The sequence below is a fragment of the Kryptolebias marmoratus genome, linkage group LG19 (assembly GCF_001649575.2).
Source record: "Kryptolebias marmoratus isolate JLee-2015 linkage group LG19, ASM164957v2, whole genome shotgun sequence".
Taxonomy (NCBI): Eukaryota; Metazoa; Chordata; class Actinopteri; order Cyprinodontiformes; family Rivulidae; genus Kryptolebias; species Kryptolebias marmoratus.
In genome coordinates this window covers 6674247-6691579 of record NC_051448.1, presented here as the reverse complement: position 1 = coordinate 6691579, position 17333 = coordinate 6674247, and the positions used below count along the sequence as shown (strand labels likewise).

The 17333-nt window shown below is 40.0% G+C and overlaps 1 protein-coding gene across 2 annotated transcripts in view; it reads right to left on the bottom strand.

The window, feature by feature from the left end:
- Positions 1–4307: 4307 nt before the first annotated feature.
- The window catches only part of fut8b (fucosyltransferase 8b (alpha (1,6) fucosyltransferase)), a 251517-nt gene continuing 238491 nt past the window's right edge, over positions 4308–17333 (bottom strand). For both annotated transcript variants that reach the window (XM_025005036.2, XM_017411735.3), the window contains 3 exons: positions 7121–7297; positions 6881–7031; positions 4308–6031 (listed from right to left, as the gene is read on the bottom strand). In XM_025005036.2, coding sequence (XP_024860804.1) covers positions 5693–6031; positions 6881–7031; positions 7121–7297 — 667 coding nt within the window. In that variant the 3' untranslated portion in view covers positions 4308–5692. The remainder of the gene's footprint in view (positions 6032–6880; positions 7032–7120; positions 7298–17333) is intronic.

Here is a 17333-nt window from a genome sequence, read left to right as displayed (position 1 = left end):
GTTATTTGTCCTCTTGACATATAGGGGACAGTAATGTGCTCGAGTTGCTGCTGTTACGTCGAGCCCCGTTCCTCAATGACTTAAATACATATAAGTCATTGCCGTTCCCCCATCAGATACGGTTCCCCCTGTGTCTCCGTAAATAATGACTTATCTATTAACAGAATTGTTTAGAGGGGCAAATATTTCTCATAAAAAAAACAAAAACATAATTCTTTTAAAAATAAAATGTGCTAATAATATCATAATACAGAGGAATAAACACAGTTAAGGAGTAGTTGGTAAATTACTTTTGTCCTGTGTTTTAGAGGGGGAACCGATTATTTCAGACAGCTGAAATATTTGGTTCCCCCCTGGTAACTTTTGCAAAGAAAGAACAAATGTCTCCAAATTCACAGGACTTGTTGTCTTTGATGAGAGGAATAAACACAGTTAAAGACTTGTTGGTAAATTAACTGGTTGTTGTTGGACAATTAATGATCTAAATAACATTCAACCGGAATGATATTTAGATAAAAGCGAAATACCACTTCAGGCGGAGAAAACCTCCTGAGTAATAAAAATATTACAAGAGTTCACTGCAAACCCATATGATGCACTCGATCCACTGCAGATTACATGCAGTCTAACACCAATTAGGTGTTGTGATGAGAAGCTATTTTATTTTCTGTTTTTCAAGAGTAGTCGAGGGAAGAACCGAAAGTTAAACAACGGGTTTTTTTTTAACTAAATCAATAACATCATGACATCTGTCAGTGACGATCTGTGCTTCCTCGTCAGATTTTCCTACCGTAGAGCGGCTAAACAGCTATGTCTAACGGTCAGCGCTACCCGTCAAAAACTGCTACAGTCATGTTTACAAACCGAAAACTATAGCGGTTCATGTTAATGTTAAATATCATCGGATACTGAAGCGGAAGCTTAGGAGTTATGCTTAGCATAGCATTGGAACAATTTATATCCCCGACAAAAACCTTTCTAAAACCACAAAAATCACTTCCTTGTCCACCAGCCACTATGGCAAAATTTTTAATTTCCACCCCTGGTTACAGGTCAATGTTTATTTATTTATTTTATTTATTTATTTATTTTCCCCCTGCTATTTCCTTTAGCAGGAGCCACCCTGGCGACTGACACCGCAGGAAATATTTAGTAATCATTTTACACCGAGTGCCCCTGCCTGGGCTCGAACCCACAACCTCTGGATTAGAGAGCGAGGCGCGGCCCATACAGTTCAATGGGAATATTTAAAAAAAAAGCTTTGCCAAAAAATGTGCTGCGAAGGACTCTCAGCTACTTCAACATCAGCTCAACAGCTGTAAAATCTGACTGACTCACAGCCTTTTTTGCATGTCATATGGTCAGTTGGCTGTGGCGGCCATCTTGAATTGACTCCAAAGGTTAATCAGCTGTAGATGCACATCTAATGATTACCTCCTGCCAGTTGCATTGAAATTCGTCAGATATTTTGATAACAGACAGACACACAGATACGGAGAAAAATATAATCATCTGATTAGGAGCCATCAGGTAAAACAGCCCAATTAAAAGCCTCTTTTGCTTTTGGTGCTGGCCCAATTTAGCTGAAACAGTCGGCCAACTGATCTTAGAAAACACAGTAATGGCTGTAATTCAGTCAATTTTACAGTTATTGGTGTCCAAACCTGGTCCTGGAGGGCCACTGCCCTGCATGTTTTAGACATTTCTCTGCTTTAGCACAGCTAATTAGAATGAGTGAGTGATTAACAGGCTCCTGCAGGACCTGAAGACCTGCTGAAGAGCAGGGAAACGTCTAAAACATGCAGGATGGTGGCCCTCCAGGACCAGGATTGAACGCCACTGAGCTAAACCTCGGTGTGGTAGTAGCTGAGCATAATGCCCAACATATACTCCAAGAACTTCACAATCTGCAAGATCTTTGCTTAAAACTTTATAATTTACTGTTAGCCTGTTGATATGTAATCCTTAAAGACATGTTAGGCCTCTAATTTGATTAGTTTTTAACTGAGCTACGCAAAACACCTGTACAAATAGCACGTGGATGACATTTTATTCACTAATTAAAGCTTTTCTTGTTAGAATTCAACAGCATAAAATGACTAAAATGACGGTGAATAAAACTTGAGCTAAAAACAGAACACTGATTGGTGTGAGAGAATCGGCAGCTACTTTTCTACACACCAGAACCATTCCTTTTTACCCAAAGAAAGATGTTTTTTTTGCACATTTGTGTGGAAATTTCATAATTTGGTGGGCATGTGTTGCAAAACAATGAATTCAAATCATTGAATTAAAAGAAAAAAAGAAAAGACAAAAAAGAAAAGAACAAAAGCTAAATGGGGATTTTGGTTTGAAGAGGAAATGAACCAGAACCTCTTCTGTGCATCAATGCTGTGCACTGCTGTTAAGACAGACCTGTCCTTTAAAGTAAGGTGATGGGGAAATTTAACTTGCAGACACATGTCCCTTAAAAGGTTTCCCTTTTAAGACCCAACTCTGAGTGGGAGGCCCATAAATGCCCCCTGTGCTTTCAACGAGCAACGCATCAATTAGAGCGGAAATACAAAGGAAGAAGTCCGCCTGTTGAAAACCTGAGTGTTCTCTATCAGGAGCGGCGGCCAATTAACAGAATAATTAACTGAACTAACGTCTCTCTTAAACGACTGTAACAGGCCGCTGTGACAGCGACGAGTGTATTTTAATTAAAGTGCCCTCCAGTTAGTGTGTGCATTTATAAAGCCCACAAGGGACTCTTTTCCAGCGAAAAGAGATGTTCAATGAACTGCTATTTGCTGCATGTGCATTGTGAATGCTTTGCCATTGTGGGCTAAATTGGTTGCACATTGTTGTCAACCATGGATGGAGAAAAAAAAAAAACAACAAAACTATTATTCTTCCTCACTCCCACCAAGAAGAAAAAAGAACGCTCATCTCCTCTTCCAGCTCTGTGGCTTTCCTTATGGGTGTCCAATGAAGCATGCAGATCTGAGTCGAAATTAAAGAGAGATCTGTAATGAAACTCCCCAAAGCCCCCAGAGTCACGAAATAACAAGACAGCCCATAAATAAGACGCACTGAACAAGATCATAAACGACCGAGACGTGCAGGAAATGGGAAATATGGGACAGTAGACGAGAGCAGGAAGTCTACTGATGTCTTCGTGATGCACCTACATCGTGTCTCCATGGGAGGGAACGTTCGGTTCGCCAAGCAGAAATGTCATGTCGCTGTCACGAGCTGTATTTAAATGAAAGATGGGAATGCCTGGTACAGACACTGATCTGGGTCATCAGATCAGAGCGGAAATCAGTGACAGATTTTAAGACGCCTTTGCTTTGAAATGATGCAAACATTCACTTAACCTCTTACCTGAATGAGTTATAAAATAGAAAGGCGTAGCGTATCACACACGGACTTTCATGCCAGAGTTTTAGAAAAAAAGATCACCTTATGTTGAGAAATGACAGAACTGTAGCCATTTGGGTCAAACCTTAAAAAATAACATTATGCAGTATCATTTGCAATATTCCAGGATGTCACAGTGATTATTAGTAACTACCACATCAAATCCCCAATCTCTGTAAAAACTGACTGTGCTATAGCCATTTTTGTGTTCTCTAAGGTCAGTTGGCTTTGGCGGTCATCTTAAATTTGGGTTGGCACCAAAAGTTAATCAACTGCAGGGGTATATCCAGTAATTATTTCCTTAAAAGTTTCATTAAAATACGTCCAGAGCTGACTTGAAACAGTTGATGGCAACATTTTAAAGAAGCATCTCACACAACCTGTTAGCACTCAGAACGTGTTGGGGATCACTCTCAGCTACCACCACTCAATTTGTGTGAAATTGACTGAATCATAGCTATGTTTGTGTTTTCTAAGCTGGCTGTTGCAGCCATCTTGAATCTGGTTGGCTCTAAAGGTTAATCAACTGGAGACGTACATCTAATTAGTTTTTTTCTGCAAGTTTCATTAAAATTCGTTCAGTGGTTCATAAATATTTTGATAGCAGACAGCCACACTGGCCTTTGCCTTTCAGCTGCGTGCTATGATCAACCACAGCAACGTTTTGAAGTCAGGACGTAGCTCTGATCTTGAAACAATATTGGTTTATGATACTGGGGTCCTTCTGTTCATGAAAATATATATAAAAAAAGAACCTCAGGTGATGACTTTTACTCTTTAGAATTTCATGGATATCCTTCAGGCGTTTATTCAAAAAAACATTTTGGGAAGCGCTGCGGTTGATTCAACAAGAGCAGCCAGTTAGGAGATGATTCACAAAGCAGATGCAGTAGAATCACATGTTGGTTTCTCAGGTTTATTTGATCTGTGGTTATCAAAGACAATGCCCGAAAGAACATAAGTTATAAAAAAAAAAGCCTTCATGGATTTGAAATGCCATTTTAAAAAAAAAAAAACATAGGCCTGTTCTCCTCATTGATTTTAAAACAGAAAAAAAAGAATCAACAAATAATCATGGACAGAAAAGACGGCAAAAATAAAAGTCAAAAAGGACATTATCTCAATGGAGTGCTTCTTTAGCTGAGCCTCCAGGCGGCCCCTGTGTCAGTGTGCACCACGAGTTCATCGTCATCCAAACAGCATTGTTCACTAATGGTCACCAGTGAAGTGACTGGAGTTTAATTTGTTCCAAGCGCTGAGGGATACCGACCATCCCCACCCCCTCCCAACATCACCGCCACTCTCATGTCAACAACATAATCACTATTCAGTCAGATGGGAAAGCCAGAAAAAAACAAACAAAATAAAAAACACACACACACACTGCTCACCAGTAACCAGGCACCTTGTCATGACATGGCCTCTAGGACTTAAAGAGCACACTTGATCACACACATATCCATCCTCTCTGTCTTTCTCTCTCTCACACACACACACACACACCGTACAGTATACAATGCACAAGCCCCATACAGACAAAATTAAGATCGTTAAAAACACTTGATAAAAGCACAATGTGGTTTTGTAAACTTAATTGCACATGAGGAGACGAGATGAAGTGAAACGTGGAACAGAAAGAGGAGAAGGAAACTGCAGCGATGAGCATGGCAAGAGGAAAATTACAGTACATTCAGTAAACAAATAATTAAAAAAAAAAAAAGTGAGAAAAGAAAAGAAATAGGCGAGATTAGAATCAAAACCACTGGAAAGAATTAAATTAAAATCAAACCACTTTGTGCCAGTTTGGCTTTTTTTTTCTTCTTCTTCTTTTTTTAATCTTCAGTCATTGATTCAAAGCTCGGACTGGGGGTGCACCAGTCGCACAGTAGCCCCAGTGTCGTGTCAGGAGGGCGAGCTCAGTCCGCTGTGGACGTTTTAATTGTTTTCTTGCTTTATTTAAAAATCAATGTTCACGTCTACTTCTCTACAGACCCAACGCGACAACGTCGGACAGGGGAGCAGTGGTAGGGTGCAAGTCTTCCATGACCTGACATATGTTACACAAGTGCACACACATGTTCGCTCACACACACGCGCGCGCACACACACACCCACACAGAGTGCATTCTTATTCCTATCACCTCTGGGTACAGGCTTTTTCTTTTCTTCTCAGCTTAGCACAGTAAGTACGCCTCTCTTCTGTACAAAAGCAGCCTCCTTTTCTGCAACCGGAGACTACGTGGTCCTCCATACTCTTCTTCTTTTTTTTTTCTTCCATTATCCTCTTTTACTTGTTTTGAGAGTTGAGCAGTTTGTCTGCCTCGGGATACAGTGGGTACTTCACGGTCTCGATTTTCTCCTTGACCTTGTAGGAGGGGTAGAGGCCAGTGCGACCTAGTTTGCGGTTGATGCCTTTGGAGTAGCCGTCCCAGTGGTTGCCGGCTACACCGATCACGTCACCGGGCTCGAGGGGGATGTCCTCGCTGTTGCGTGGCTGATGTGGGTAGATGGCGATCTGATTGTGGGCATTCTGACCTCCAAAGTAGTAGATGTCGTCCAGGGAGTAGAAGAAGGAGGAGGCGTCTGGATGCAGCGTCTGCATGATCTCATAGGCCACCCGGCAGACCTGACAGAGAAACACAACCAGGGATTATTTTTACCGTTGAAGTGTAGGAGGTTGAATAAGTCTGGAATCCAGTGCTGGAGAATCATAAAGTCAGACATGAGAAGTGCTCACTGTCAGACGTGTAGTCTCCATTTTTTCCCCCATCATAAAGGAAGGATAAACTCTGCTAAGCAACTCATTTTAGTTCGATCTTTTAAGAGGGCTTCTAAGAGAAGAATATGAACAGAAATCAAGGAGCTCTCACTTTATTTTTAAGGATGGAAGGACGCTTCTGCATAAAACAAACCCCAATAAAACAAGGACTTTAGAAGCTACAATAATCAGAAGAGTGGATGATAAAAGCATTTCTGTAACGCTGAAGCGCCAATAAGTGGGTTAATTGTTTCTTTGCCTTGAAACACGCAAGGAAAAAAATAGGACAATGAGGTTGTTGACAGTCACATGAGTGTGATTATAGAAGCCAATCAAGTTTGCCTTGTGACAAAGAGGAAAACCTCAAGGAGTATTAACAATTTCACAGCCTGAAACATGTTTTTATGGTCTTTTGTTATGATAGATAAAGGAAATTCCAAATTCGCCATGTTTATAAATTTATTTTTAGTAACTGTTTCTATCATCATGTGAGCATTTTGTAAATGATGTGGCTGATATTTCTGGAACAGTAGGCACTCATTTTTGTTTGAAAAACCAGCAAGTTACCGTCGACAGAATGAATTTAGATTTGTGGAATTTAACGTTGCACTCCAATTTTAAAAATCATATATCTGCGTGTGCTTTCATCCAAATAACAAACATCACCAACACACACACACACACTCATGTAAAAACGAACTGTGGAACTAAACCAACCTGCGAGGAGAAGGTGCACACCAGGAAGTCTGTTCGAGACAGGAAGTGGATGTCCAGGATGACGCCTCTCAGCGAGTTCTCGGTGTAACGGTTGTGAAGGCCAGCCGACCACGAGATGGAGTTATCACTGATGAATTCATAATCTGGATACCTGGAAAAAGGGAAATGACAGATAGGCAGATGAATTCAGATTCTGAGTGAGCGAATGACTCGAGGAAGACTATGTTTTTAATCACTGACTTGGTTTTAGCTTCTTGCAGCAGGGAGGGGTCGTCAGTGGCCAGGTAAACGCGTTTCTTGTCAACATGGACACGCCTGGCAAGAAGCTGGAATTGTTCCTCCACGTGCAGCATGTACTCCTCTATGGGATGGAAGGCCGCCTCAGTCCCCACTTTATCTGTCCTCCTTACATGAACGCTAACAAAAGACAAACAAAACCCACACAGTTAAGGTCATTACTGTCTTAGAACTACCATTAAAAAAGATTTTACTTGATAATTGTCTTGAAGTTTAGCTTGATGGTTTACATAACTTGTTGACATACTTCCACCTTAACTATCACCTCTGAAGACCAACAACAGTTACAATGGGATTCAGACAGAAAATAGAAGAAAAAAAAGTCCTTAAATGACTTCTCATCTCTGATCCAATGCAGACAATGAACTGGTCGGTGATCTCTTTGACAGAGTTGATCGTGTTTTCCGTCCATCATTAACATATTGTCACTATTTTCTTTAAAATCCAGGCTTTAGTGGCAAAAATATTTATCTACATTGATTTTTTCACTTAGAACCTCATTCTAACGCTACACTATTTTGTTTTATAATATTGGGATTTCGTTTTTATTATTATTTTGGTGCTTCTTTCTCTCTTTAAAGAAGCAACATATTATGTTTAATGGGTTACTTCAGAAATCCTTCCTGTGTTGGTGTAAACACAAACAAATAATAAGACAGAAAACAAAGCCAAAAAAAAAAAAAGAGAAAAAGTCGATGGGCAAACTGTGGGAGAGAGAGAACGACCGGGATAAGAAGAGTGGTGAGACAAAAAGAAATATGAAGAATCTGCGCAATCCCCCCATGTTCCAGTCATTGCTTCCAGTAAGGAGGCACAAAGAAAGATAAAGACTTCAGTCACTAGTTGAACATAAGAGAAAAGGGAACAGCTTGAAAACACAACAAAAGACGAGTAAAAACTTCACAGAAACATCCCTTAAACTGACGATTTTTAAAAACAATTTCACTCCAATCCAGAGATATTCAATAACAAAACCATCATTTCTGAAATTCTGACTTTTAATTTTAGAAGGAAATATACATTTTTTAATTCAAGGGAGTCAAAAACTGATTAGCCATCATGTTTAATAGGGAATTTAAGTTAACGTTTGCACGTTTTTTCTCTAAATTCTCACATCCATTTGTTCAAGGACCAGCTCCATCGTAACATGAACGGAAAGGAGGATCTCAGAAACAAACAAAGAATATTTGTAAACTACTATCACCTATTCAGGATTTCTTAGTTGATTTTAGGATTGAAACAGCTTCTATAAACTCAAGGTTGCTTCCTTTTTCCTTTGTGCGCATCAGGCAGAAGCACAAAAAGTGCTTCAGAGGTTCAAAGAAAAAGAATAAACAAGCTGTTCCTAATTTCTACCTCTGGCAGGAGATCAATGAGTGACTGCCGAGGGATGCTCGCCTTTATTTACGCCACAAACACAAGGCAAAAGAATGGAAGTGAGAACAGGAGGTTGAGTGGGTGACATGAATGTTGGAGTATTTCATTTGGTCCCTGTGTGTCTGATCGGACAGAGGTCTTGACATTCAGGCTTTGTGAGGATCCCTCTATTCCTGCTCCCCTCCTTCTTTCATGTCTGCACTTCTTTGTTCCTGTGAACCCTTTTTTTTTGTTTTGCCCTTTTCTTTTGCTGTCAGAGCGGCAGAGGCTGCAGTGGCGTACCGCGAAGCTCCTAGCCCTCACCCCCCTCTACCTCGCTCTGATCCCACCGGCACTCTCCCACACTACAGCTACAATAATTCAATTCATTCCCATCTATTCATACAATATTGGCGAGGAAGGGCACTTCTCGTGGTGGGCGTAAAAGCATACATTAAAGACATCAAACACACCCACACTAGGCAACAGCAAGTGCTGATTCTGGCAGACTGCAACAATAGCATATAGACTGAATAAATTATTTGTCGGAGAACGACCTCAGGGCTCTGGCTGTCGATCAGAAGCCTGCGAAGAAGACAACAGAAACTCTGGGCTCTTTGGCTTTCGAGCTGCAGCGTCCTTCAGCTTTTGAATCTTTAGAAAACAGCTCATAATTACATACACAAAAGCCAGAGAATCACTGCTTAGACAACATGTGCTCTGACATCAAGACATGCCAGAGGTGTTATTAAGACCTTTCTTTATGGCTTATAATTATAGATAATGAGAAATTAAGGGAGCAGCTAACACAGAGTGCTTTAATACACTGTCTGGGCTACAAACACACTCAAGAGGACCATCTGTAGTTTCAGATTGTTAAATTCTAACGCTTTGAAAAATTTGGTTGAGATAAAGTAACTCAAAAGTCTCCCACAGATGCACCCATTCATCTTCTTCCACTTATCCATGCTGCAGAAGCAACAGGTCCAAGAGGGAGACCCAGACATCCCTCTCTCCAGGGAAACTCCAGCTCCTCCTGGGGAATCCCAAAGTGGTCCCAGGCCAGAAAGGATATAAAATCCCTCCAGCGAGTTCTGGGTCTGCCCCAGCATCTCCTCCCAGTGGGACATACCTATAAAACCTCAGGAGGGAGGTGCCTAGGAGGCATCCTAATCAGCTGCCTGAACCACCTCATCTGAATCCTAGGAGAGTCAAAAGATGGGAGGGATGACAGAGTTCCTCACCTTATCTAAAAAAGCAGAAAGATTGTTGTTCATACTTTCAGCGTCTGTGTAGGGAATCGTTTGTACACCTGTGCTCGTGTTCATAGTTCACCTGCACCAAAGCATTCCACACAAGGATCTACAGCTATGATGATTTGTTAACTGTCTATCCCAAAAAACAGGAAGAAGAAACAAAGTTTAAGTGATTTCTTACCAAGAATTAGATGTAGTTTTGGGGTCTTTGTGATCCCTAAATGATAAATTATCCAAATGTTGATAGTAGCAAGTCTCCTCACAGTAATACCTTAAAAAAACATCCATGTCGTTTGTCTTCTGCTCGTGCTTTGACTCTCAGTCTGTATTGGCCTTATCTTTGGCTCCACCATTTTTCACCACCTGTTTCCATCACAGCCCAGCCGCTGTACATACAAAGGTAGTTTTTTTAGTCATGAGCCATACCTCATGCCCATAGGTGATGGCTGGAATGTAAACCAGTAAATTGAGAGCTTTGCCTTTCGACTCAGCTCCTTCTTCACCAAAACTGACCGGAGCAACGCCCTTATTACCAAGATGACGTCCCGAACCGCCAATCCATCTCCTGTTCCATGCTACCATCGCTTGTGAACAAGACTCCCAGGCACCTGAACTCCTCTGCTTTGAGGCAGAGACTCAATCTTGACCTGAGGGTCACTTTTAAGGGCTATCCGGTTCCTGTTTAACTAATGTAAGAGCTGTGTCCGCATTCTCACCACAAAGTCAAACTCATTCCCGCTGCAGATTTGAATCCACCAGCGCTGCCTCTGGTTTCTGATCCTGTTCATGGATCTGATCTAAAGGCATAGTTGTGAGGGTGAGGGTGTCAGGTTTGGGAACCTCGGGGTTCTGTTGGTGTCTTTGGGCCATGACCTTCAGCGTACGCCAAGGAGGTCCACAGCAGAGTGTGAGGCAGCTGGGATGAGAGTCCGCTCCTCTAAGTCTGAGGCCGTGGTTTTCAGCTGGAAAGTGGAGGAAAGGTCTCCCACAGATATTCAACTGGACTGGTATCTGGAGACTGTAATAGTAGTACCACATGATTCAGAACAAACACCTACAGTGAGCACTCGTGCTCTGTGGTTTTGTCGTGTTCTTCCACTCAAGTACCTGCTGTTTTATTTATTTAACCTCTTCTTCCCTGGAGTCTTGTGCACTGGATTTGGCAGTATTTCTTATAGAAACACAACAAAAGTCATTTTTCAACAGTGTCCAAGCATGACATGCGCACACTTGAGGGACTTAGAAAGTACAAAATGGATGGAGCATTTATGCTTAATCTCTGCTGCAACAAATTTAGAACAAGCACAGTCAAGTTTTATATAACTGGTTCAGAAAAATAGGCATCGGTGACTCATTGTCATGACAATCCTACTGACTTTAAAAGAAGAAACATTCTTTCACCGAAGTGAAACTGTAAATTAGAAATTTCATCATTACCTGGAAAAAGATGGAGAAACTGGAAAAGAAAAATAAATAGCTATAGACTTAAGTGGGTAATTTGGTACACATTCCCAGAGATACAAGACAGCGATCCTCAGTTTTACTAAATGGCTGTGTGAAGTATGTGGATATAAATAGATAAATAGGGTCAATCACAGAGAAGAAGGCACAGACAATTATCATGTGACACTGTCATTTTTCTCAGTTCTGTGGTGAATCTAAGTTTTTTCAGTTCCTTTATTTTTCACAGCATGCCTTTTCTCTTTCATATACATATACATATATATATATATATATATATATATATATATATATATATATATATATGTGTGTGTGTGTGTGTGTGTGTGAGAGAGAGAGAGATAAACTGTGCACTTTAGCAATATTTTTGTTTGCAGATTTAACAAAATTTCTCAGTGTCTGTTTCTCAATGTTATGTTTCCTAATTCATTAAAATGTTCATTTTCCTCCAATGTTTTCCAACAACCAGCTAATTTTTGTGACCTAGATCTAAACGAACCCTTGTTCTCGGAGCCCAGAGCTCAGTGAATTTTCGAGGCGTCGCTGCGCCGAGACACTTCATTCAAAGGACTGAATTTATTCAACAGCTTGTCATCAAGTTCTGCAAAAGCCCATTATTGTTCCATCAGTTTAGGCTAGGTATGTTGAAGCAAAGACGAAGGGACGTGAGGACTAAAACTGGGACACAATGACCTTAAAAAGTAATTTTGTTGCCTTACAAAAACCCAGAAATGTATATATTACTCAAGTCTTTGGTCAGAGTTTTATGTCATGTTCAATTTTACACTGAACTGCTAATTCTGAATCCCAAAACACTCGTCATTATTTATTAATGAAACTCTGCATCTTTTTAATGTGTAGCTCTTCAAATTGAAGTGTAATAATATGTAAATGTGTTTATGTTGCTAGTTTCTGTTTCTGTCTAAAAAAGAAGGTATAAACATCTTTTTAATCAGTGCAAGGCTTACAGTTTTTAACTGAAAAAACAAACATGGCTTTAATGAGACAGATATTAACACTTGTTCTTCACTGACTTTGATTAAAAACAGTGTTACTGTAAAAAGTAACAAATAGGAGTCAAATTTGCAGCTGATTATACTTGAATCAAAGTGAAGAGAGACGTAATGGTCCACACTTAAAATGCTACCTGTTCTGTAACAGGTTCATGATGATTTTTTTTACATGTTTACAGTAGCTATTTTCAAAGAATAAAACAAAGAAAATCCAAAATTTGAAAGAAAACTTTTTAAACATGCAGGCTGAAAACTGTCCCTTTTTAGCAGTTTCCACTCTAATAGCAGAACCAGATGTTGTATCAGGCATTTTTTGACGGCATATAAATATGTAAAAAAAAGTTTGGTTTAGTTAAATTTCTAAGCACAACTGTATAAGATGAAAAGAAAGACCGAAGACGACTGCTTGCAGAAAATTGAGAAAAAAAAATGGGAAAAAGTTATGAAGACAAAAAACTGACAAAGAAACAAAGATCTGCTAAGAAATCCAGAACTAAACAAAGCTGACTCAAAAAATCCCAAAAAATGTATTGACATTTGATTTTAAACAGTTTTTTTAAAGTACAGACAGCTTTATTGACTTAGTTTCGAGGTAATTACCACCAAACGTGAGCATCAACACTTTTGTTTTTAGGAAAATCAATGATGTTTCTATAGATTGTGTATAAATATTTATGGCGTCACATAATATTATAATATTTAACATTTCTGTTATTTCTCAGTTTGCTTTAGTCACACAGAATACACCAAACACAGAACTATATGTCAGCTACAGACAGAGAATCCACCTCATGGTAATCTAGTTATCGTCGTTACGGTGCAGCTCTTTCTGCAACAGATGCAGCACTTCCCCGCTCTCTCTGACTATTCAGACCACCATCACGCAGTTTCAGATTGTTGCAGGGTGGATCTCTGCTGATTGCAGCTTTTAGTTTATAGCGATGATGACTCAGCCGCATGGGTCGACTGAAAGTGTCTCTCCCACCGCTGCCAGCTTGTTGCCCTTTCTGTGCACCACATCTGAGGTTGTCTTTGAACCTAACACCCCACCATCCTTTTCCATATACACTTGATAGAAGCACACAGGCATTTTGCTGCAATAATAATACAGGGTGGAGTGGCTGTATCTAAAGCTGAGAGGGGGAAAAAAATGGATAAAAACTTAATTCCACAAAGCGCTCCATTTCAATAACTCGTTCCCTTGTAATGCAGATGGAAAATGTGCACGCGTGCTGGGAGCGCTAGGCTTGGAAACACAAAGAGCAGCGATGGAGACACGAGGAAAACTGTGAAGGCGAGAGAAATGTGGGTATGGATGTATGCCTGAGAAACTGAAAAAAAGATCTGAAAAACAAAATCCTGGAGCAGAGTGAACAAATGAAGACAAAAGAAGGATCACAAATGAGGGGATGTGAGGGCGGCTCGGGGGAGGAGGGGTCAAAGAGAGATGGGACTCATCGCGGGTATGGATGAGCACAGAGCATAGAAGGCAAAGGGGGGGAAGAACAAACCCCCCAAAGAAAACTGCCGAGCCACAGCGAAACGAGAGAACAGAGGCGAAAAGTGAAGACCACAAATGATGGCTTGCAGAAAAATGCAGAGAAGATGAGAAACAAAGAGTTATGAGGACAAGAAGCTGGCACAAAAACTGTGAACATATTGATGGAAGATTTGCTAAGACATGACATAACTAAACAAGGCTGGCTCAAAACATCCCACAATAAGTCTTAGCATTTGTTTGAAACTTCTTTTTAAAAGCCAGGTGGAGTCAGTCTCATGGGATGCAGCAGAAATTTAAGACAATCTTTGCTAAAACACTTGAAAGTTTTTTTCTCCCTAAAGACTGACAGCTTACAAGTGATTATGTTTATTGTCTTAATATGGAGAGAAATCATCCCATCTGAAAAAACAAGTGAGTAAAAAAAAAAAACTGCCAAGACTTATCTGGAAAGTTGTATTTGATCCAGGTTTGAAGTGCGGCTGAGAAGAATTATTCATGAGTCAAGAAACGCTGGCAGACAGAACACGAATGTTGGTTGACGAGACGCCTGACAGGGGACTCAGCTAAAAGTGCACAAGTAAACAGCTAAAAAATGTCCAACCAGTTTCACAGAAAGTTGCTATCAAAACTGATCCATAACACTTTGGTAGAGCATTTTTTTTTTCCTAAAGGAAACTGATCACCTCACACTGGTGGATAATTACACTGCGGTGGAAATAAGAAACTCCCAAGTTAGTTCCAAATCATGAGATCTAAATCTGTGGAGACTGTACGGCCTAAACAGGCAGAGCAAAATGGGAATGAGTCCAGTGATGACAGAGTTCAGATGGCTTCAGTTGTCTTAAGTGCACAAATGACGCTAAAGCACAAAAAACTGAAGTGTAAGATATGAAAGGTGGACTTGATTCTGTTTCGTAGAAATGGATACGAGTTTGAATTTTCAAAAAGAAAATGCTGTGAAAGTTTTCTGTAACAAGTTTGTGCCAGTCCATCGCTTCCTTCTCGACTCAGCTGCCTGCCGTACGAACCACGGCTTTATTAGCCCTCCTGACAATGAATATTTAAAAAAACCTAACAGTTTAACATTATCGAAAAGGCTGAGTAAAAAAAGCTGTCTTTTTTTTTTTGGCTGATATAATATTTATGAAATTCTGACTTCATGAAAGAGTTTGCTAATTCTGTTCAGTCGTCATATAAAGAACTCGTATATAAAGCCTCGAAATACTAAACCTTGCTTGTATTTTCCCCCAAAATAACTGAAAATCAAACTTAAATCTTTTCAAACTGCACCAAATTAGAAGGTCTTCTCTTAACCCCTTTCTAACCAAATTTAAACATCCCCGAATTACCAAACAGAACCTCTTTGTACATATAAAGTTGATGTGAAAATGATCTGCAGTATATCCCACTTTTAACTTTAAAGAGAGCAGAAGCTGCTGCTCCATTTATTGTCACACTTTGCAGCTGGTCCCTTTGGACTCGCCTCACAGCCGGCTGCACATGGAGACCAAAGTTATTAATCCAGTGCCTCATTTTGATGAAGGTTAGTTGTGGCTCGTCTATCATACTACAGCTGGAATGAGGCATTGTTTGAGTTATAGCGGTGTTTAGCTTATGGTTATTGATCTGGGAAGCTCAAATCCATGAACATCTTGGAAGCCAGTGCTGTGAACATCATGCTTCAGGAACAAGACTGCTCTTTTGTACCAGATGCTTTAATAGACTTTCTGTATCTAGTGAGCTAAATCAACTAAGTCTTCAGAACAGGCTGTAAGTTTTGGGTCTTTTTTAAAATTTGGAACATGGTTGCCTGAAGGAATCGATCTGCGTCCCGCCCTTGACAAAGAGAAGGATTGTGGATATTCAGTCAACACAGACGTGTTTATGTGCAGTTCTCCAAAACTCTGACAACATAAAGTATTTGGAGATGATGGTATGTTTAGGTTGAATGCTGATTGTTTAAAAGTTATCATTAGGTGACCGCAGACAATTTCATCACAAAAAGGGTGAATTGTAAAGGAGTGGGTTATGAAGAATTAATGTGCTTCCTGTTGTAGAAAGCTCTTTGAAGGACTTTCATTCGAAGATGCAAAGTTTAATTCTGCATGAACTGACAAGGTAATGGCTACTCTGAGCAGAGCCAGGGCCAAAGAAGACTGCTGTCGCCCAAAAACAAGTCCGGTCTCAAACATTTCAGAGGTTCACGGAAACGCTGTTTTCTAAACTCTCATACAGAGCAAATTATACTCGCTACGATTTGACAAGATGATTTATATAGCAGAATGGACAGTAAAGCCTAATCAAGTCCTTCATTCACAGTAAAGAACGTATATGTTTAACTCCAATTCTGAAAAAAAAACTAGGGACGCTGTGTAAAACGCAAATCAAAACAAAATGCAATGATTTTAAAATACTATAAACTCATATTTTATTTGCAATGGAACGTAGTAAACATACTCAATGTTAGAAAAAAAACAAACATTTTTTGGAGGGGGAATTTTGAATTTTATGCCAGCAATACATTTCAAAAAAGTTTGGTCAGTGGCAATAAAAGAGCATTTTGCAACTAATTAGGGTTAATCCGAAACTGATCAGTTTCGGATTAACTGGGTATAATAAAACATTTTAGAGAGGCTGAAACTCTCAGATGTAAAATGGGCAGAGGTTCACCAGTTTGTAAAAAGTTGTTGGACTTTCAATATCCCATCGTCTACAGCTCTTAATATCACCAAAAGATTTAAAGAATTTGCAGAAATCTCTGAGCTCAAAGGACAAAAGACTGGATCTTGAGGCCCTTCAGGCAGCACTGAATTAAAACCAGGTCTGGTTCTGTTCTGGACATCACAGCATGGACTCAAGAACACTGTCTGTAAACACAGTTCACCCTGTCATCTACAAATATAGGTTAAAGCTCCATCAGGCAGAGAAGAAGCCAGACATGAACGCCACCCAGAAGCACCACCATCTTCTCTGGGTTGGTTGCTGCCATCCAATTCAAAATGACCTTATTTGTGAAAACATTCCTGCCAAACATGAGTAAAAATTTGGTCTGTGAAGAACCTGATATGATGGATGCTGATCCACCCGTCAGAACACGTGACTCATCAAACTGGAAACTGTCTGACTGACGCATCTCTTCAGAAGTAATTTCCCAAAAAACATTCAGGCGTAGTGGCATTTAAAAACAACAAGAAGCAAATACTGAATTTATTAGGAACTTTTTTAGCTGCAGAGTATTTCTAAAGATTATTTAATAAATAGAAACGCACACGTGAGGTCACCTTAAAATAAACAGCTTGTAAGCGATGCGGGTCTACACTCTTTATGTGTTGTAATATTTCCTGGATGACAGTGGAGGTCAGTGACACAACAGAATCTACCACTTTGACTGGAAAGAAACAGCTTAATAATAGCACCGAATGACAAATTTGTTGTCATGTTGGTGCTTTTCATGAAATATGTTGACAAGGAAAAAAAAGGAAGAGGGGCTTAATTAACAAAGACTTTTAAAGATGAAATTACAGCTGCCAGGCTGCTACTTTTAATGCAGTAATGCAGGTTTGCTTTCC